The 17,714-nt window shown below is 45.0% G+C and overlaps 2 protein-coding genes across 3 annotated transcripts in view; one reads left to right on the top strand and one right to left on the bottom strand.

Annotated features, from left to right (window-relative positions):
- ITGA10 (integrin subunit alpha 10) overlaps positions 1-5,144 on the bottom strand; it is a 55,270-nt gene extending 50,126 nt beyond the window's left edge. The window contains exon 1 of the mRNA XM_079956532.1: positions 5,025-5,144. Coding sequence (XP_079812658.1) covers positions 5,025-5,076 — 52 coding nt within the window. The 5' untranslated portion in view covers positions 5,077-5,144. The remainder of the gene's footprint in view (positions 1-5,024) is intronic.
- A 5,315-nt stretch (positions 5,145-10,459) lies between these two features.
- Positions 10,460-16,821, top strand: BANF1 (barrier to autointegration nuclear assembly factor 1). Of its 2 annotated transcripts, none has more exons than XM_079957334.1 (3): positions 10,460-10,605; positions 15,209-15,348; positions 16,127-16,821. In XM_079957334.1, the coding sequence occupies exons 2-3, from the start codon at positions 15,226-15,228 to the stop codon at positions 16,271-16,273; spliced, it is 270 nt and encodes an 89-aa protein (XP_079813460.1). In that variant the 5' UTR covers positions 10,460-10,605; positions 15,209-15,225; the 3' UTR covers positions 16,274-16,821. The 2 variants fall into 2 exon arrangements, with proteins under 2 accessions (XP_079813460.1, XP_079813461.1); XM_079957335.1 differs by lacking the exon at positions 10,460-10,605 and adding an exon at positions 13,385-13,515.
- The last annotated feature ends 893 nt before the right edge of the window (positions 16,822-17,714 follow it).

Genomic DNA, 17,714 nt, shown 5'->3' with positions numbered 1-17,714 from the left:
GAGAAAATTGGTAGGTGGGGTGGGTCTTAGAGGACCATGTAAAGTTCTTTTTTATTCTATCCATCAACACGCCTAACTCAATACAGTGGTACCTTGGTTCCCGAATGGCTTAATTGACAAACAAGTGGGTTCCCGAACACCGCAAAGCGTAAGAGTTCCAGTCTGCGAACGTTTTGCAGAAGCCGAACATCCATTTCGGCTGTCGGAATTGTTTCCAGAGCCTTGGTTTGCAAACGTTTTGGAAGTCGAATGGACTTCCAGAATGGATTGAGTTTGAGAACCAAGAATGGATTGAGTTTGAGAACCTCAGGTTACATATGCTTCAGGTTACAGACGCTTCAGGTTACGGACTCCGCTAACCCAGAAATAGTACCTCAGGTTAAGAACTTTGCTTCAGGATGAGAACAGAAATTGTGCGGTGGCAGCAGCAGCAGCGGGAGCCCCATTGGCTAAAGTGGTGTCTCAGGTTAAGAACAGTTTCAAGTTAAGAACGGACCTCCGGAATAAATTAAGTAATCAGAGGTACCACTGTAGCTGTAATCTTGTTTTTTTTCTAATGCAACTGATTTCTCTGTTTCTGTGAGCAAAATTCTCTGACGTGGGGGTGTAATGTTTGTCAACATTAGCCTTGAGTCAAGTCCATTGTTCATCCTTCTCTCTATTTAGACTTGAGGCCAGCAGATTTAATTTATTTATTTTCCTACACTTAACCCCCCACCTTTCACAGGAATGCAGGAAGTTGCATAACACTGACTCAGACCTTTGGTCCATCTAGCCCAGTATTGTCAGCACCGGCTGTCGGAAGCTCTCCAGCTTTTCAGGCAGGGCCAGGATTAGCAATACTTAACACTGGCAAAGTACAATATGAGAGAAGAATCCCAGAATCCTTTGCAACGTTTCAAGGACTTGCTGTTTTTCAAAGCCTTAGCATTGTGAATAGATTTGGGGGGGGGGGATTGGAGAACAATATGATCTGGTGGAATAAATGGGAACCAAAGCTACCTCCCCCCCCCCTTCCTGGCTTGTAGGAAGCTTCATAAACAAGCCTGCTAAATCACAACGGGTGCTGCAGAAGGAAGGCTCTCAAGAAGCCTGCAATATCCATTCATAAAAATTAAAAAAAGCTGGTTAGCAGCATCTCCAGAGCTGGGAGTGGTCCAGAAATAGTCAACAGAGAGAAAGAGTAAGGCGTGGGAGGGAAAGAGGAAAAACAGATTGTAGGGACCAGAGGAGGGTGGGAGACTTGCTTGAATCATGTCCTTGAGATGGAGAATGAGGAGGAAAGGGCTATCGATAGCTATTAGGCACGATGGCTGTGCTCTGCCTCCATCACTGAAGGCAGCAATGCTTCTGAATATCAATTGCTGGAAACTGCAGGAAGAGAGAGGGCTCTTGGGCTTGGCTCCTGCTCGCAGATTTCCCACTGGGGTATCTGGTTGGTCACTGGAAGAACAGGATGCTGGACCTTTGGCCTGATCCAGCTGCCTCTCCTTACGTTCTTATGAGTGTGGCTGAAGTGGCCCTGCCTGTGTCTCACCTGGAACACTTCCTGCAATCAAATCCATACAGAAAAAATCCTCCTACACAGAAAACCAGCATATTATGTGGGAGTCTAGCCTTGCGATGCTAGTCACATGAGTTCCCACACACTTGTAATCTGAAGTACAATTACAGGTGAAGTATGTTTAGGATTATTGGCTGAGGCTGGAAGCTGCTGAATCCAAAGCAGGAGGGGAATGAGGGGGTGTCTCCTAACAACTCTCAGTACCCTGAACAAACTACACTTCCTAGGGTTCTTGAGTGGAAGCCGTAACTGTTTAAAGTGGCATGATATAGCTTTAAATGTATAGGTTGGGAAGGACTCTTGCCTGATAGCCTGGAGAGCTGCTGCCAGTCAGTGTCAACAATACTGGGCTAGATGGGTCAGTAGTCTGGCTAGGAAAAAGGCAGTGTTGTGTATTCAGCGGTCTGTGTTTGCCTGAGCTTGAGTCTGGACTAAGGAATCTGAGCTCCTGTGTTCTGATTCGATACATGATGTCCAATCACAGAACATTTCAGGATTTGGGCCTCTGCCATTGGTCCTTGAACTCTGAGTCGTGATTCGCAGCTTGGAAGTTTAGACAGCCAATCATGTTGGGAGTAGCCCAGCCTTTCAGACATGTATATAAGCAGTTGCTTTACCCGTTTCCCAGTCATGTAGCTCAATAAAAGGTTCTTGCTGTTATCACCGCATCTTGGAATGTGGGAACCAACCTACACTTCAGGCAGCTTCCTTTGTTTCCATGTAGTACAAAGCAAGTTCTTACTCCCAGTAAGATGTTATGGGTGCCATTAATGGGTGGAAGAGTGGGAAATGAGATGGATCTGACCCCCCGGGACATAATCCACCTTCAGAAAGTTCTCCTGAACAAGCCCCTCTGAAATGAACAGAAGTTGTGCAAAACTATTGATGTGCAATGTATGCAAGCCCCAGAAAAGATCTGGGGTGATTACTCCTGACTCCAAGGCTCAAGCAGCCCCTTGGAAATGTAGTTTTGGGGAAACATAGAACAAAGTTATTTTCAGTTCAGTCCCAATGCATAAAAGGCAGTGGACGGCTTTGCCAATCAGACCTGATTTCTAAATGTAAATAAAACTTGGCTTCACTGTGTAAGATTGATTTTTATATTCTGCTTTGCAAATCCAACTGGTACCTGCAAGATGCTAGATCTCTGCTATCCAGCAGCTGAGGTTTAGCAAAGTGTATTTTCATGAGAAGCTGTTTTAACTGATCATGCTCAGGTCTTGCAGAGCTTACATTGTCGGGGAAACTCTGCAGTGAAGGCAAAAGTGACCAGAAGTGATGAAGTTCTCATTATACCCAGAGAGAAGGAAATGAGGACCCCTCTTAAAGAGAGAGAAAAAAGGTGTCTCCCACCCAGAGCTGGGAGATTGCTGGCCATTCATGTTATCTGGCCAATAGCTATTCCTAGTTAAATTCCCTCCAGGTTACTTTTTGTGGTCTCTGTGTGAGTAAATCCAAGATTAAATTGGTGACTTTTTATTGTGGACTTTGAAACCATAACATGCTGGGTTACGGAATGGCTGTGCTGGCGGGAGCTGATGTGAGTTGTAGTCCAAAACATCTGGAGGGCACCAGGTGGGTGAAAACTGCTATATACTTTTACGTATAGCAAGGTAATAGTTTTCCACATTTAGTTTCCCTTCAACCTGTTTGCAATCCCTGCTTCCCCTCCAAAAAATATGTGTCTTTATACCTATAGCTCAGGACAACACTTCATGCATGATGAAGTAGTCTGTGAAAGCTTATGCCGTAATTAATATGTTACTTTTTAAGATGACACAAGTTCTCGCCCCTGTCATGACTTTATCTCTCGGGGTTATCCAGTTGTGACATCCTGCTTGGTCAAAGAGGAGTTCCCCTTCTCTCCCCTCGGCAGCTTCGCTGCCCCCTCCCCCAAATCTGGCCCACAGGGTAGGGGAACTCTGGAGCAGATTTGGGTGGGTGGGCACTGAAGAGGAGAAGAGAGGAAGGGGAGACCCCGTAACATCCCAGGGTGTGATGTTGGATCTTGTCCACCACTTCAATACAGTGGTACCTCGGGTTAAGAACTTAATTCGTTCTGGAGGTCCGTTCTTAACCTGAACCTGCTCTTAACCTGAAGCACCACTTTAGCTAATAGGGCCTCCCACTGCCGCCAGAGCACAATTTCTGTTCTCATCCTGAAGCAAAGTTCTTAACCCGAAGTACTATTTCTGGGTTAGCAGAGTCTGTAACCTGAAGCATCTGTAATCTGAAGCGTCTGTAACCTGAGGTACCACTGTACCTTCATTTCTAATATTAAAATAATGCTTCAGGCCTACCTCACAGTGTTGTCACAAGGATTACTGATATCATGGATGCAAAGCTCTTTGTATGAATGCTCTAAGGCACTGATTTGAATCCAAATCATTATTTTTAAGACAAATCATCAGGACATAAGAAGAAGGCTACTGGATCAGGGCAGTGGCCCATCTCGTTCAGCATCTCATTCTCAGAGTGGTAAAGTAAAGGACCCCTGGACAGTAAAGTCCAGTCAAAGGCGACTATGGGGTTGTGGCGCTCATCTTGCTTTCGGGCAGAGGGAGCCGGCGTTTGTCCACAGACAGCTTTTCCGGGTCATGTGACCAGCATGACTAAACCGCTTCTGGTGCAACAGGACACCATGATGGAAATGAGAGCGCACGCAAACGTCGTTTACCTTCCCGCTGCAGTGGTACCTATTTATCTACTTGCACTGGTGTGCTTTCGAACTGCTAGGTTGGCAACAACAGAGTAGACCAACAGCTGTCTGTGGGAAGCCCACAAGCAGCACCCAAGCACAAGAACCCTCTCCCCTTCTGTGGCTTCCAGCAACTGGTATTCAGAAGCATGACTGCCTCCAACCATAGAGAGCGTAGCCATTGTGGCTAGTAGCCATCAATAGCCTTGTCCTTCATCAATTTGTCCAGTCTTCTTTTAAAGCCATTCACCTTGGTGGCCACCACTGCCTCCAACTTGAACCTGAGCTTGTGTATTACCTCCTCCCTCCCAACCATTTTCCTTCTGTGCTGTGTCTCTTTCAGATTCTAAGCCTGAAGGCAAGGACTGCCTCTTTTGTAGTGGTTTGTAAACCACTCAGAGAGCGTTTTTTTGCTGATGAGTCAGCTTTTAAAAAAAATACGAAATGCTTAAAATAAAAAGATTTAAAAGCAACAACAACAACTACCATTTGCAGAGAGGCTAAGCCAAAGGAAGGCACAAGGAATTTTGAATGGCTGGTTGCACAATCAGTCCATTGCAGCATGATTGAGACATGCTCTCCCCTTGGGTCAGTTCTGCTTTCCTCCCACTCAGGAGCCCTTAATGACATCCAGTAAACCTGTATCTTAATAGAGCTGCCCCCCTTCCATTCCCCAGTTCTCTCCTAACTTCAGGATAATTCTTCAGCCATCTAGCCTTTCCGTCTTTTAAAATGGGCTTAAATATTCTGGAATAAGGGTACCTGGTAGCAGGAGAAGGAAGAGGTAGCAGGAGCAGCTGTATGGCCCCATCATTATCAATCCAGTCAGAATCCGCACTAGTAGCAGGACGTTCCGAAAGAAAACCGAGGCCGTTTGGACATTTGGACCCTCGCCTCAGCAGCTGAGTGGTGGCGTTTGCAGAAGCAGCAGAGCCTCAAAGGTTACACTGTCTTCTGCTGGCCTCTCTCGTACACCACCAATTTTTTTTTTTCCTTTCCCTCCTTCATCTCGGGAAAAAAGTTCCAATTGGCTGCTAAAAATAAATTAGACGTTCAGCCTTCCCTCTGTGTTCCTTCCTCCGTCATGTAGATGCAACTCGCTTAAAAAAAGAAAAAGAAAAAAGAGAGGGAAGGGAAAAGTTATTTATTTTAAAAGATACCAAAATCACAAAGTAGAAAACAACCCAAATTATATGCCAGAAAATGGAGAGAAAATTGCTCATATTTTGTGGGTGAACCATGGTGATAAAAAGCTGTAAGAGACCAAGAGTCACTGTCTGATATTCTTTAAGTTTTAACCATCTCTGACCGTACACAGAGTGCAATTATTTTACTGCTGAATAAGCACAGCCGATTCTCCCACCTGAGACATTCCAGGAGCAGAAAGCGCCAACTTCCTTGGCAATGATCTTCAATGACACTCTTCATTTTTATAGACAAGCATTTCCCATTGTTGTTGATTAATTATTAGTTTTATTAAAGTACTTGACACACTTCTCTGACATTTCACTCCAAGCCTGAGTCTAGCCCTGGAACTTGATGGCAATGCCAGCCCTGGTCTCAGCCCTGGAACGTGGGATGGAATAATTAAAATGAGTTAGCCTCTGAACATATGTAGAGTGCAATTTCTCCAAAATCACAGCCATTCCCTAAACATTCGTGAAAACAAGGATCAGGGCCTCTTGATAGACTTCAGGGGACGCTTGTCCCAGAGTCGCCAATGCCACAATACAGTGGTACCTCGGGTTAAGTACTTAATTCGTTCCGGAGGTCCGTTCTTAACCTGAAACTGTTCTTGAGGTACCACTTTAGCAAATGGGGCCTCCCGCTGCCGCCGCGCGATTTCTGTTCTCATCCTGAAGCAAAGTTCTTAACCTGAGGTAATATTTCTGGGTTAGCAGACTCTGTAACCTGAAGCGTATGTAACCTGAGGTACCACTGTACTTAAGACTGTGGAACTCACAGACTGTGGAACTCATTCCCACAGCAACTTGGATGGCTTTAAAGTAGGATGGGACAAATTCATGGAGGAGAAGGCTATCAATGGCTACGAGCCATGGTGGTTATGCTCTGCCTCCAAAGTCAGAGGCAGTAGTGCTTCTGAATGCCAGTCACTGGGTACCATAAGAGTAGGGAGACCGCTCAGGTGCTGCTTGCAGGTTTCCCACAGGTATGTCAACCACTGTGAGAATAGGATGCTGGCCTAGATAGGCCATTGGCCTAATCCAACAGGCTCTTCATATGTTCTTATGATGCTTCCGTGCACTTTCCCCTCCTCTTGAGTAGTCAACCTTCACCTTTCTGCCTGACTCACCATTCCCTCTGCTCTGGGGTAGGAGTTTTTTTGTGGGGAGGGGATCTGAGAACCAGCCAGGAGCCCATGATGCTGGAGCTGGTCCTCAAGCAGAGAGATCTGGATCATCTGTTGGCCCCTCAGGGATCACTGACCCTGTGGGGATCTGCCGGAGGGTCCTGCTCCTCCCTCTGGGGGAGAGACCTCAGGTTGAGCCCTGACAACTCCTGGATTCTTAGGGGAAAGGAGGGCAGAATCTGAGGGAGTGTTGACTAGTGGCTAAGGTAGATAAATCGAAAAATTCCAGGGTTTTTTAAATCTTTGCTTCAGCCTTCCCCAATTGGATGCCTTGGTCCTCAATTCCCAGCAGCCCCAGCCAGCATGCCCCTCATTTTAATTGAGCTGTGAGTTAAGGGCATTTGTCTGTATTTCAGCCTCTTTTTATCCTGCATTGCTGTGCCCAGGAAGAAAAACGTTGACACTGGGCTTTAATCACCATTACTCACTTGTCCTCACCTCCAGTATTTATTTTACTGCAATTACATCCCATCTTTTCCTCCAAGGAACTCCATGGTGTACACTGGGTACCATAAGAGCGGGAAGAGAGCTCTTGTGCTCAGGTGCTGCTTGCAGGTTCCCCACAGGCATGTCAACCACTGTGAGAATAAGATGCTGGCCTAGATGGGCAATTGGCCTGATCCACCAAGCTCTTCATATGCTCGATGCAGTTGAGTCAGTAAAAGGCAACATGTGTTTTTCGGTTTCCTTCCACTTTTAAAGCTTTGCCGTTGCCCTGGAGCTGCAAATTCCTTTGTGGTAAGAAATTAAAAGGTTTGTGTGGAAAGCGAGTAGGAGCTTTGTGCAACCGAAACCCCGAATTAAGGACTCCTGGTCAGCACAGTGGGGCATGGGAGCGGCCTCCCAAACCGAGCCACTCCTTGCCAAAGTGGTCCAATCTGAGCAGGAACTTCAAAACATTTGTTGAAGTGAAGCCATTTTCCTTCTCCTTGAAGCCCTCGGCATTCAATGGAGCAGCAATCCAGGCTGGATCTAGGTTTTGAGCCAGCCGAGGACAAGATGCTCTCGCAGTACTGCCGGAGGACACCCCTTCCACCTTGACACTGTCACAACTGCCCATTCACTTGCCCTGCTTTGCCTCTAGGCCGAATCCACTAGAGGATAAGGAGTGAGCTGCTGGTGGCTCCTTTTATGGCTTGCTCCCCTGGAGAGGGCAAATGAACAGGTGGCAGCAACAGCGATGGGCAGCAACAGGTCAAGAAGGCTCCGGGGTTTAACTAGGAGGCCCCTGCCATGCCCATGGGCATGTGCCTGGCAGTGCCAACCTCGTTGGCAATTGCACTTATTGACTACAGCAGGAGAACATGCAGCCCTTGGGCCGGTCTTGGCCAACTGGGGGTTCAGTTAGGCCCACAAGACCCAACCCCCCCCAAAAAAGCACACTCATCAGCTCATATCACTGGTGAATCCTGAAAATTTATATTCTGAAGACACAAAATGCCAAATTTTCCATAGGTGCTTAAGGGCACAGGCCACATTTGCCTCGGAGCAAATTGAGACATTTAGTGGCTTTGCAGTGCATCCTGGATTTGAAAGAAGGTGCTGGGCAGCCATGACCTTCACACTCTTCCTGTCCTGCCAACTCCAGAGACAGAGAGATGGGTCATGGGGACCCATCATGGGTAGGTCATTCATTCCTGAGGGTGCAGCTCCCCCTGGGGGACAAACACACCCACAGCCCCCATTGCTGAGCCTTCTTTCTGAAATAAGTATAGCAGAAGCAGAGTATATTTAATATGGGGGAGAAATGGGAATATTTCTGGCTCACAGTTATGTGAGCTTTTCTGGACATTTGCCTGTCTTTCTTGTAATAGTCTTGGTTTATTTCTTTATTTTAAATTGTCTATACACACTGTATTTTCCCCCTTCTTTTTATTTACTTACTGTTAGCTGAAGAACACTACTCAGGACACTGGATGGAACAATGCTTTTAGAATATTTTTAACTGTAACTGCTTTTAGATGGTTTAATTGCAATTATTATTTAGATTTTTTTTTCTCCCTTTGCTCGTTTTTAAATTATGTAGAAGTTTGCCGTGCTGGGCAACTCCAGAAGGAAGGGCCTGATATAAATTCAATAATAATAATAATAATAATAATAATAATAAAACATTTTATTTATATCCCGCCCTCCCCAGCCAAAGCCAGGCTCAGAGCGGCTAACATCAAATGTATAATACATTAACATAAAATCAGACAATCAATTAAAATACATCCTCAAATCAGATCAGGATCAGAATAAAATCCAATCGGATGGCAACCCACAGATTAGGGTTGGGGACCTTAAATGCTCACCAGGCCCAACTGTTTGTGCTGAACTTATATGGGCCTGTGAGAAAAATTGGGAGGCCACTTTCATGCAAGTTCTTATGAAAGGGGAGAGGGAGTCAGACTGAACCAAAGGCCTGGCAGAACAGCTCCGTCTTGCAGGCCCTGCAGAAAGATGTCAAGTCCCGCAGGGCCCTAGTCTCTTGTGACAGAGCGTTCCACCAGATTGGAGCCACAGCCGAAAAAGCCCTGGCTCTAGTTGAGGCCAGCCTAACCTCTCTGTGGCCTGGGACCAAACATATTTTTTGGGGGGAATTTCTAGCTTCTTTTGCTTCTTAAAATTTTTGCTCAGAAAAAAATTTCACAAATTTATAGTTTGGCAGCAAAAAAACAATGTGCTTTATAAATTTGCTATAAATTTGTGAATTTTTTTTCTGATCTGAGCAAAAAAAAATACAAATCCAGCCAAATGGGTGGGGTATAATTATCATTATTATTATTATTTTATTGTGTGTGTGTGTGTGTGTGTGTGTGTGTGCAGTGTGTATGTGTATGTTCTTCTTCTTTTTGGAAATCACTTGTGGCCACGTCTTCCACACTGTTGTGTGTCCGTAAGTGACTGTGGAGGCAAATTCTAGATCCACATGCCCTTCCACAGCGGGGACATAGGTTTCCAGGCAGGAGTTGATCATGGTGAAGGTTTGCCAAACATACCTTCCTCTTAGAACATTTCTCCCTTTCATCCTGAGTTCAAGCGTCTTCAAAGTCCATGACACCTTTGGTAAAGGCTGTTCTCCAATTGGAGCGCTCACAGCCCAGTGTTTCCCAATTGTCAGTGTTTATACAGTACTACATTTTTCTAGATTTGCCTTGAGAGACTTATGTTGCCCACCAGTATTTCGCTTTCCATTCCTTAGTTGGGAATAGAGTAATTGCTTTGGAAGACGATAATCAGGCATCCAAACAACAGGACCAGTCCAGTGAAGCTGATGTTGAAGAATCATTGCTTCGGCACTGGTGATCTTTGCTTCTTCCAATACACTGGCATTAGCTCGCCTGTCTTCCCAAGTGATGTGTAAAATTTCTCGGAGACACCGTTGATGGACTCTTTCAAGATACTGTAGTTCTAGTTACAGGTAGGTAAGAATAGAATAGAATAGAATAGAATAGAATAGAATAGAATAGAATAATATAATATAATATAATATAATATAATATAATATAATATAATATAATATAATATAATATAATATAATAATTTCCTTCCAGTAGCACCTTAGAGACCAACTAAGTTAGTTATTGGTATGAGCTTTCGTGTACATGCACACTTCTTCAGATATTGTAGTGTGTGTGTAGGGTGATTATAAAATGGCAGCAAATGCGTAATTATTCCCCCTCCGCCCTCTTCTCGCGCGTTCCTCAAATTATCCCGCCTTTTCGGTTCTCCCAATAACAAGAGCCTCCCTCCTCCATAGAGAAACCGCCGAGAAAGCTAGAGTGCCGCAGCCGTCCTGTTTTTATGGCGCTCCGACCATAGAAAGATCGTCTCCATCGAATCTCTATGAGCTTAGCTCTGGACTTCCCTGGGCAAACGTAGAAAGCCTAGAGCGCCCTCTAGGCCGCGCTCCTCACGCCCAGCTTTCCTGTGTTACCCGGAAGTGGTACCCAGGGGAGCGCGGGAGCGACGGTTGAGGCGAGAGAGCAGGTGAGCGGCTCGGAGGTCGGGAAAGGGAGCGGGGGCGGCCAGGGGCTACCGGCGGTGAGGGGGGCGGGTGAAGCCCCTCAGCTTTGTGGGAGGCTGGCGGCTGCCTGGGTGGTGATAAGAACCATAAACGAGTGGCCATGAGGCGCCGCCGCCGCCGCCACCTTTCCCTCCACCCGCCCTCTTCACTTGAGGCGTATTAATGGAGCCTTTTTAATCCACAAACATTACACACCAGGAACTTCATGCTGAGCAGTTTGAGCTTCTCTCCCCTCCCACCGTCCTCTCCATGTATTAATCTTTTTCATCATGGTGTCGGCCTACCTTCCAGGGATGTTGTTTGGCTTATTCGTTTTAGGCCTCTCCTTTTTGCTTAAGGGCGGTTTCACACAGAGAGAGAAAGACTCCAAGATTAACAGAAGGAATTGCAGTAAAACAGCTGAAGGGAAGTTTGTTTTTAAACTTTTTTTTAAAGAAAGTTTGAAAATCACTCCCCCAAGATGTTTGTTTTAATGTTCTCTTCCAGAAGGGGGATTCCTGCTCCAATAACTCCCAAGTGAAGAGGTCAAAGCAGTTACTGATTTTAAAAAAAGAGGGGCCGGGTTTGCCCCAGATGGATAAGCAATGTGGGTTTTGGGGGAGAGAAATGTTAAAATGGGCAAAGAGGGGATTACGCAATCCCTCAGATTATGGGGAACTGATTTGGCCTTTGTTGTAGTTACCAAACACAATTCGGGAAGTACCAAAGTGCAGCGTGTTGACTTTTTATGGTATGTAAATATATCTCCCATTTTCTCCATGAATAATCAGGAAATATCTGATTGGGGAGAAAGTTAAACCAAGCACATTCACAACTCAGTCCTGAGTGTAGTTAGTGGGTTGAATGCTAAATCCTAGTTCACTGCATTCTTAAGCAGTTTTTTTAAAAAAGGAATGAGTCCCAGTGAACAGTGAATCCTATGGTACTCAGAAGTAAGTCAATAGGAGTTCAATTGAGCTTACACCCAGATAAATGGATTAATGGGGCTTAACACTGAAAGCCTTACAGTACAGTGGTGCCCCGCAAGATGAATGCCTCGCAAGACGAAAAACTCGCTAGACGAAAGAGTTTTCCGTTTTTTGAGGTGCTTCGCAAGACGAATTTCCCTATGGGCTTGCTTCTTCTTGTGAGTTTGTTTCCTTTTTCTTAAAGCCGCTAAGCCGTTAATAGCCACTAAGCCGCTAATAACCGTGCTTCGCAAGACGAAAAAACCGCAAGACGAAGAGACTCGTGGAATGGATTAATTTTGTCTTGCGAGGCACCACTGTACTTGGAAATGATTTGTTGGAACATTTCCAAATGTTTTGGGACGTAATATTAAGACATAAGAATGTAACATTGTTTGAAGCCCTCCCAAAGAAACTACTGGCTTGAATGAGATTTGTCTCTGTTCTGCCTTAGTTGCTGTTGGGGATAGAAAGACACTTAAGGCTTGTGAGATAGTGCCCATCAGTTCCTCTGTGCTGAGCTACCTGAGATTTTCCTTAACTCATTGTGTCTTGTTTCAACCTTCCCATCTCTGGCTTAGGTTGCCTCATCTTCCCCAAGTATTTTGCAAGGGAGCGTTTGGGTGTGGTAGACTTTTTCCATGGGGATTGTTGCTAGTAAAATCAGGAAGGTGGGAGGAGAAGGTGAGGCAAAGTGGTGCAGGCACCTACACTCTTCCCAAGCAGGCTGCTTGACTTGGCTCTTCACCCCTCACCCAAGTGTTCCCACCACCTGCCCTCCCCACAATTTATTATTATTATTATTATTATTATTATTATTATTATTATTATTATTATTAGTATTGTATTGTAAACTGCCCTGTGATCTTCAGATGAAGGGCGGTATAGAAATTTGATTTAACAACAATAATAATCTGTACTCACATTTGTTGACTGGTTTTCTCACATAAATTTAGCTTTGGGGTCTCTGCTCTGAAGCAGCAAACAGTCTGATATTGAGTGCTGATTCAGAGCTCTGACCTTAGTAGGTGGGTTTATTTTCATCCTAAACCTGTAACGCTAACAAATAGCCTTTTTTACTATTATTTGGAAGATGAAGTAAGAACTTTGGCATTAGGATTCCAGCCTCAGTGAACCAAAGCAACCTAATGCTGGAGAGAGAGGAGGGGTTAGGACAGATATAGATAGCCAACAGTCCCTCAGAAGTTGTTGAGCTACAACTCTCATCATCCTTACCTACCGGCCATGCTATCTGGGGCTGGTGGAGTTGGAAGCCTTAACATCTGGAGGACGAATTATTCTCCATGCCTAGGTCAGGAGAGGAGCACTACAGTGGTACCTCGGGTTACGAACTTAATTCATTCTGGAGGCCTGTTCTTAACCCGAAACCGCTCTTAACCTGAGGTGCGCTTTCGCTAATGGGGCCTTCTGCTGCTGCCGCCGCACACATGGATGTGCAATTTCCGTTCTCATTCTGGGGCAAAGTTCTCAACCCGAGGTACTACTTCCAGATTAGCGGAGTTTGTAACCTGAAGTGTTTGTAACCCAAAGCATTTGTAACCTGAGGTACCACTGTACTAGCTTTCTTGACTGCAGCAGAAGACTAGCATTCACCTGAATGAGTGAGTGGCTACCTCTGGTGTTCCTTCCACCAGCAATAGAACCAAGAGGATTCTGTGGAGGTAAGGTAGAATGTGAAAGTGCTTGGATCTCCTGAATCCTAGGCTGGTTTCTCTCCTGAAGAGCAGCCCAACATAGGTCCTTCTGTGTCATCCTGGTAGTGCTGCAACAAAAGAACCCCCTAAGCCACCTTCTGCCCTGGCTGGTGATGGTTCTGCTGTTCCAGTTAGCCCCAGGTGCCAGTGAGGAATCAAAGGAGACCAAGCCCCACCTCATTCCACTGAGTGTTCTTCAATTCACTCTCTGGTAGGTGGCACTATTACCTTATTTAGCTGCCTGCCCTTCAGTACCGCTTTGCCTTATTTAGCTGTGTCAAGTAACACCTCTTGCTGCTTCCCTGGCTGTATTCCCTTACCAGGAGGCTATGTCATTATTGCAGTCATCAATCGGAGACTGTGTGAACCTAGGGAACAGTAGCAACCGCCACCCTCTGGCTGGCTGCTGTTGGAATCGGAAACTTCCAAAGATTGCAGCAGCTGTTCTGAAAGCTGTAATGGCCCTAACTGAGCCCCCTCCCACTTTCCAAGTGTGAACTCTAGAACTGTCCAGTCAAACTTTAGCTTTTGGCCTCTTCCCCATCTCCCCTAAACTGGATACAGCTAGTAGGAGCAATGAGATCTTGTTTTTGCAGTCTCAGGTGCAACCATGGTTGAGAAGTGGTGCGTTGCCTCTGATACTTTTGTTGGAAATAGTAACAGCGCTGCTGACTATGCTTTATTTTACAAATGGTTCTTTGCAAAAACACCCGCCCACATTCTGTGTACAATCTGAGCAGTGGTGTGCTCTGAAAACTTTTGAATAAACATTTTCTGCTTCTGTAACCAATTGGGATCTGATCTAGTATGTCTGACGCACTTTGGTAACCAAACCCTAAAAATTAACATAAAAGCACTGCATGAATGCTTCCAAATAAATTGCTCAATAGCTGGAAGGAAATGATTTTTATTTTTATTTAAATTTAATTTCCTGATCAAAATGTACATAATAAAGTATTAATCTGTGCTCAAAGCTTTAGCTGTAAATTATTTTTACTTGATATTTGCCTTAAGATATGTACATAACACATTAACATAAGCTTATGTACCAGTCCATGCACACACAGCGAGCTGAACTTTATATATTTTTGCGTGTAATCTCAAAAAAGTTAATTACAGCTTAAAAACTGCCCAGTTTATATATTGGCTCATTTACATTTGAAACATATAGAAGTCTGGTTTGCATTTTATTTATTCAGGCAAACATCAAACAAGCTATGGTTCTTGGCTTGTTTCTGACTTAGGTGTGCATTGTTTGTTGAAAGGAACAAGTCATGCACTGAGTTCTCACAACACAACAAGCCATACTCTGATATGTTTGTGTGTGCCACCTGCATAGGGGATGGGTGAAAAGCCTTATTCACATTTAAACTAAGATTTAACATGGCATTTGAGCCAGGTCACTATCTTTAAATACATCCTCCAACTTGGACAACAAATCTCAGTAAAAAAATTTTTTACCACAGTATCAAAATAAATACTAAGTGTTGCCAAACACATAAATTAGCAAAATGTACACATTTAATTTATGCTACAGTTCCTCATTTACATGCATGTTTTACAAGTGGAAAATGTTCTGTCCTGTGCCCCTGCCTCTAAGGTATGGTGTGGCAACATCCATGGGCATTCTAAAGGAAGCTACCTAATGCTGGAGAATTATTGTCTAATTCACTGCAGGCTTTCAGCTTTTTGGCCAGCCAGGCAGGGGAGTATACACTCCTAATGCAACCATTGACATGGCTCACTCTGTTTCTTCCTCCCTGGAATAGTAAACAAATAAGCTGTATGACAGTTGGCCAAGAAGCATGTGGAGTTCTAGCATCCTGTGGGTTTTCTCAGCTGCCTGGTGATGCTACCCACCCTCTAGTTCTGACACCTCACTGATCTCTTGAGTTCCTTTGCAGGCAGAGTTGCAGGCAACATGACCACCAGTCAGAAGCATCGGGACTTCGTGGCTGAGCCCATGGGGGACAAGTCTGTTGGTACTTTAGCTGGCATTGGAGATGTACTTGGCAGGAAGCTGGAAGACAAAGGCTTTGACAAGGTATCTTCTGGGACAGTGGATCTGAAAGCAAAATAAGTTTATGGAATAGGAAATGAACTTGGGCAGAGTGATGCTTTCTAGCCTCCAGACAAACCTCTGCTGTGGGGGGTTCACTTCAGAGGTACCAGGAGTACCCGCAGGACTACAAGATCAGGAGAGACATGCTCCATTTTGATGACTGCTGCAGCCTGCTTTTCAGGGCCTATGCAATGCAGCAGTCTTTTTGAATCTCAGTAGGCCTGCGTCCAATTAGTCGTTGTGGTAGAGTGGGTAATATTATTATTATTATTATTATTATTATTATTATTATTATTATTATTTATTTGTACCCCGCCCATCTGGCTGGGTTTCCCCAGCCACTCTGGGCGGCTTCCACAAAGACCAAAAATACACTAATATGTCATACGTTAAAAACTTCCCTGAACAGGGCTGCCTTAAGATGTCTTCTGAATGTCAGGTAGTTGTTTATCTATGAGGACTTGAACCCAAGTCTTGAGTCCAAAACTCAAACTGCTGCACTGAAAGGATAACTTCTGTGTTCCCAGATTTTCTGTGCTTCTAGAACAGCGTTTCACAACCCTGAGCCCTCAAGATAGTTTGGGTTACAAGTCCCATCAAACTGAGGCAGCTGTAGTCCAAAACCTCTGGAGGGCACCTGGTCGCGGAAGGGTATTCTGGAATTTTCAGTCTCCCAAAAGAGTCTGATATAGGTAGCCTCTCTTTTTTTTTACCGAAGTTGCTAATCCTCTGTGTGCTCCCCCCGCTTTCTTGAACACAGGCATACGTGGTTCTGGGACAGTTCTTAGTGCTGAAGAAGGATGAGGACCTCTTCCGCGAGTGGTTGAAGGACACGTGCGGCGCCAATGCCAAGCAATCCAGAGACTGTTATGGCTGCCTGAAGGAATGGTGTGATGCTTTCTTGTGAATGATGTTGGCCAAAGCCTGGTGGATGCTGTTAGGGCTTTTGTAGTTGAATAGAGATTGTTCCTCCCCGTCTCTCTCAGCACCCACTTCTTATAAACCTTCCAGCATCTACATGGGCTGCTGGGGGCTATTGCTCCCAACACTGGGGTGGGGTGGGGGGGAGCCATGACTGCCTTTTAATGTAACTGAATCTTTTTTCCTCCAGGGAGAGGGTTGAGAAACATCAAATGTTCTAATTCGATGCTCCATGTAGGTCGTTTTTTACGTGGCTTTAATTGCAAGCCCCCTCACTGTTAGGCCATCCAACTCCAGAACCAGACCTGCCTGCTAACAATAATGGAAGTTCCCCTACTCCCTTTGTTTGAGCTCCAGTTAGACTGAGATTTACCTGTCAATTCTGAAGAAAAAAGATGTTATTAGGCCTATTATTTTTGTGATTTCTCTCCAGTGTTTGATCCCTGCTATAATTTTTATGCTACTCGGTTTATTGGCAAGAACCAAAAATCATTGCAAAGTTTTTAAATCAATAAAAATCAGCTGTGTTAACTATTCAGTGTTGCTTGAAAATTAATTGGGGTGAGCTGTTTCGGGGAAAGGGGTGTGGGAATCCAATTTGTGTCTTGATCCCACAAGGAAGTGTATGAAGGGTTTAGTATCTACCTGAGGTTGCTGAAGTGATGGCGAAAGTCAGGAGTTGTGAGTCTTAGCCTCATGATGGGGCACAGTTCTTTCCCCAAACTCATCCAGGTAGGAAGAGAGCAATCCAGCACTGCTACTGACTCCAACCACTCTTGGCACGTAGCTCCTTCCAACAGAATGTGACCTTTACAGTTGCCTGTTTTAAATGTATGCCGAAGGAGGCTGAGCATTCTGGCCTAGTTCTTAGGATAGAAATTATCCCAAATAGTTGGGCTAGAACAATGCTCTGCTGCCTTCCCTGGGCATCATTCTAAAACGGGCAAAATCTAGATGGCTGTCAAAGTTAGGAATGGTAAGGAATAATCTTGCCCTGGCATAGAAATTGAAATTTACGCAAAAATATTTGTGCCTTACAATAAATGTTACTTGGCCTCTCCCTTGAGGTTGGAACAGGGAACCTATTTTCTGTGAGAGCTACAGCACAGTGAGGTAATCTGCCAGGGAGGTACCTGCTAGCAGTGGGCAGAGTTTGCAGCATTTCAGGACTGCATAACTGCTACCCCATCTCCACCCATTTTGGCTCCCCCTATGTTTCTGTCTTGTTGCCAGAAGGCTCCCATCACTGCCCAAACCAGCTCTTCCTGCCTTTGTTCCTCACCTTAGGGGTGTGGAAATGTACTCTCCCTTGGCTATCTTGTGGGCAGATGCCAGCAGGAGCCGGGTGAGTCTTTGCTGCCCAGAGTCGTGCGGTACATTTTAAATTACATGCTATTTCATCTCGTGTTCATATACTGTCCTACTGG

Source organism: Podarcis cretensis, assembly GCF_951804945.1.
Source record: "Podarcis cretensis genome assembly, chromosome: 16".
NCBI classification, from domain to species: domain Eukaryota; kingdom Metazoa; phylum Chordata; class Lepidosauria; order Squamata; family Lacertidae; genus Podarcis; species Podarcis cretensis.
The sequence above is the reverse complement of the archived record's forward strand: the minus strand, read 5'-3'. Positions and strand labels throughout refer to the sequence as shown.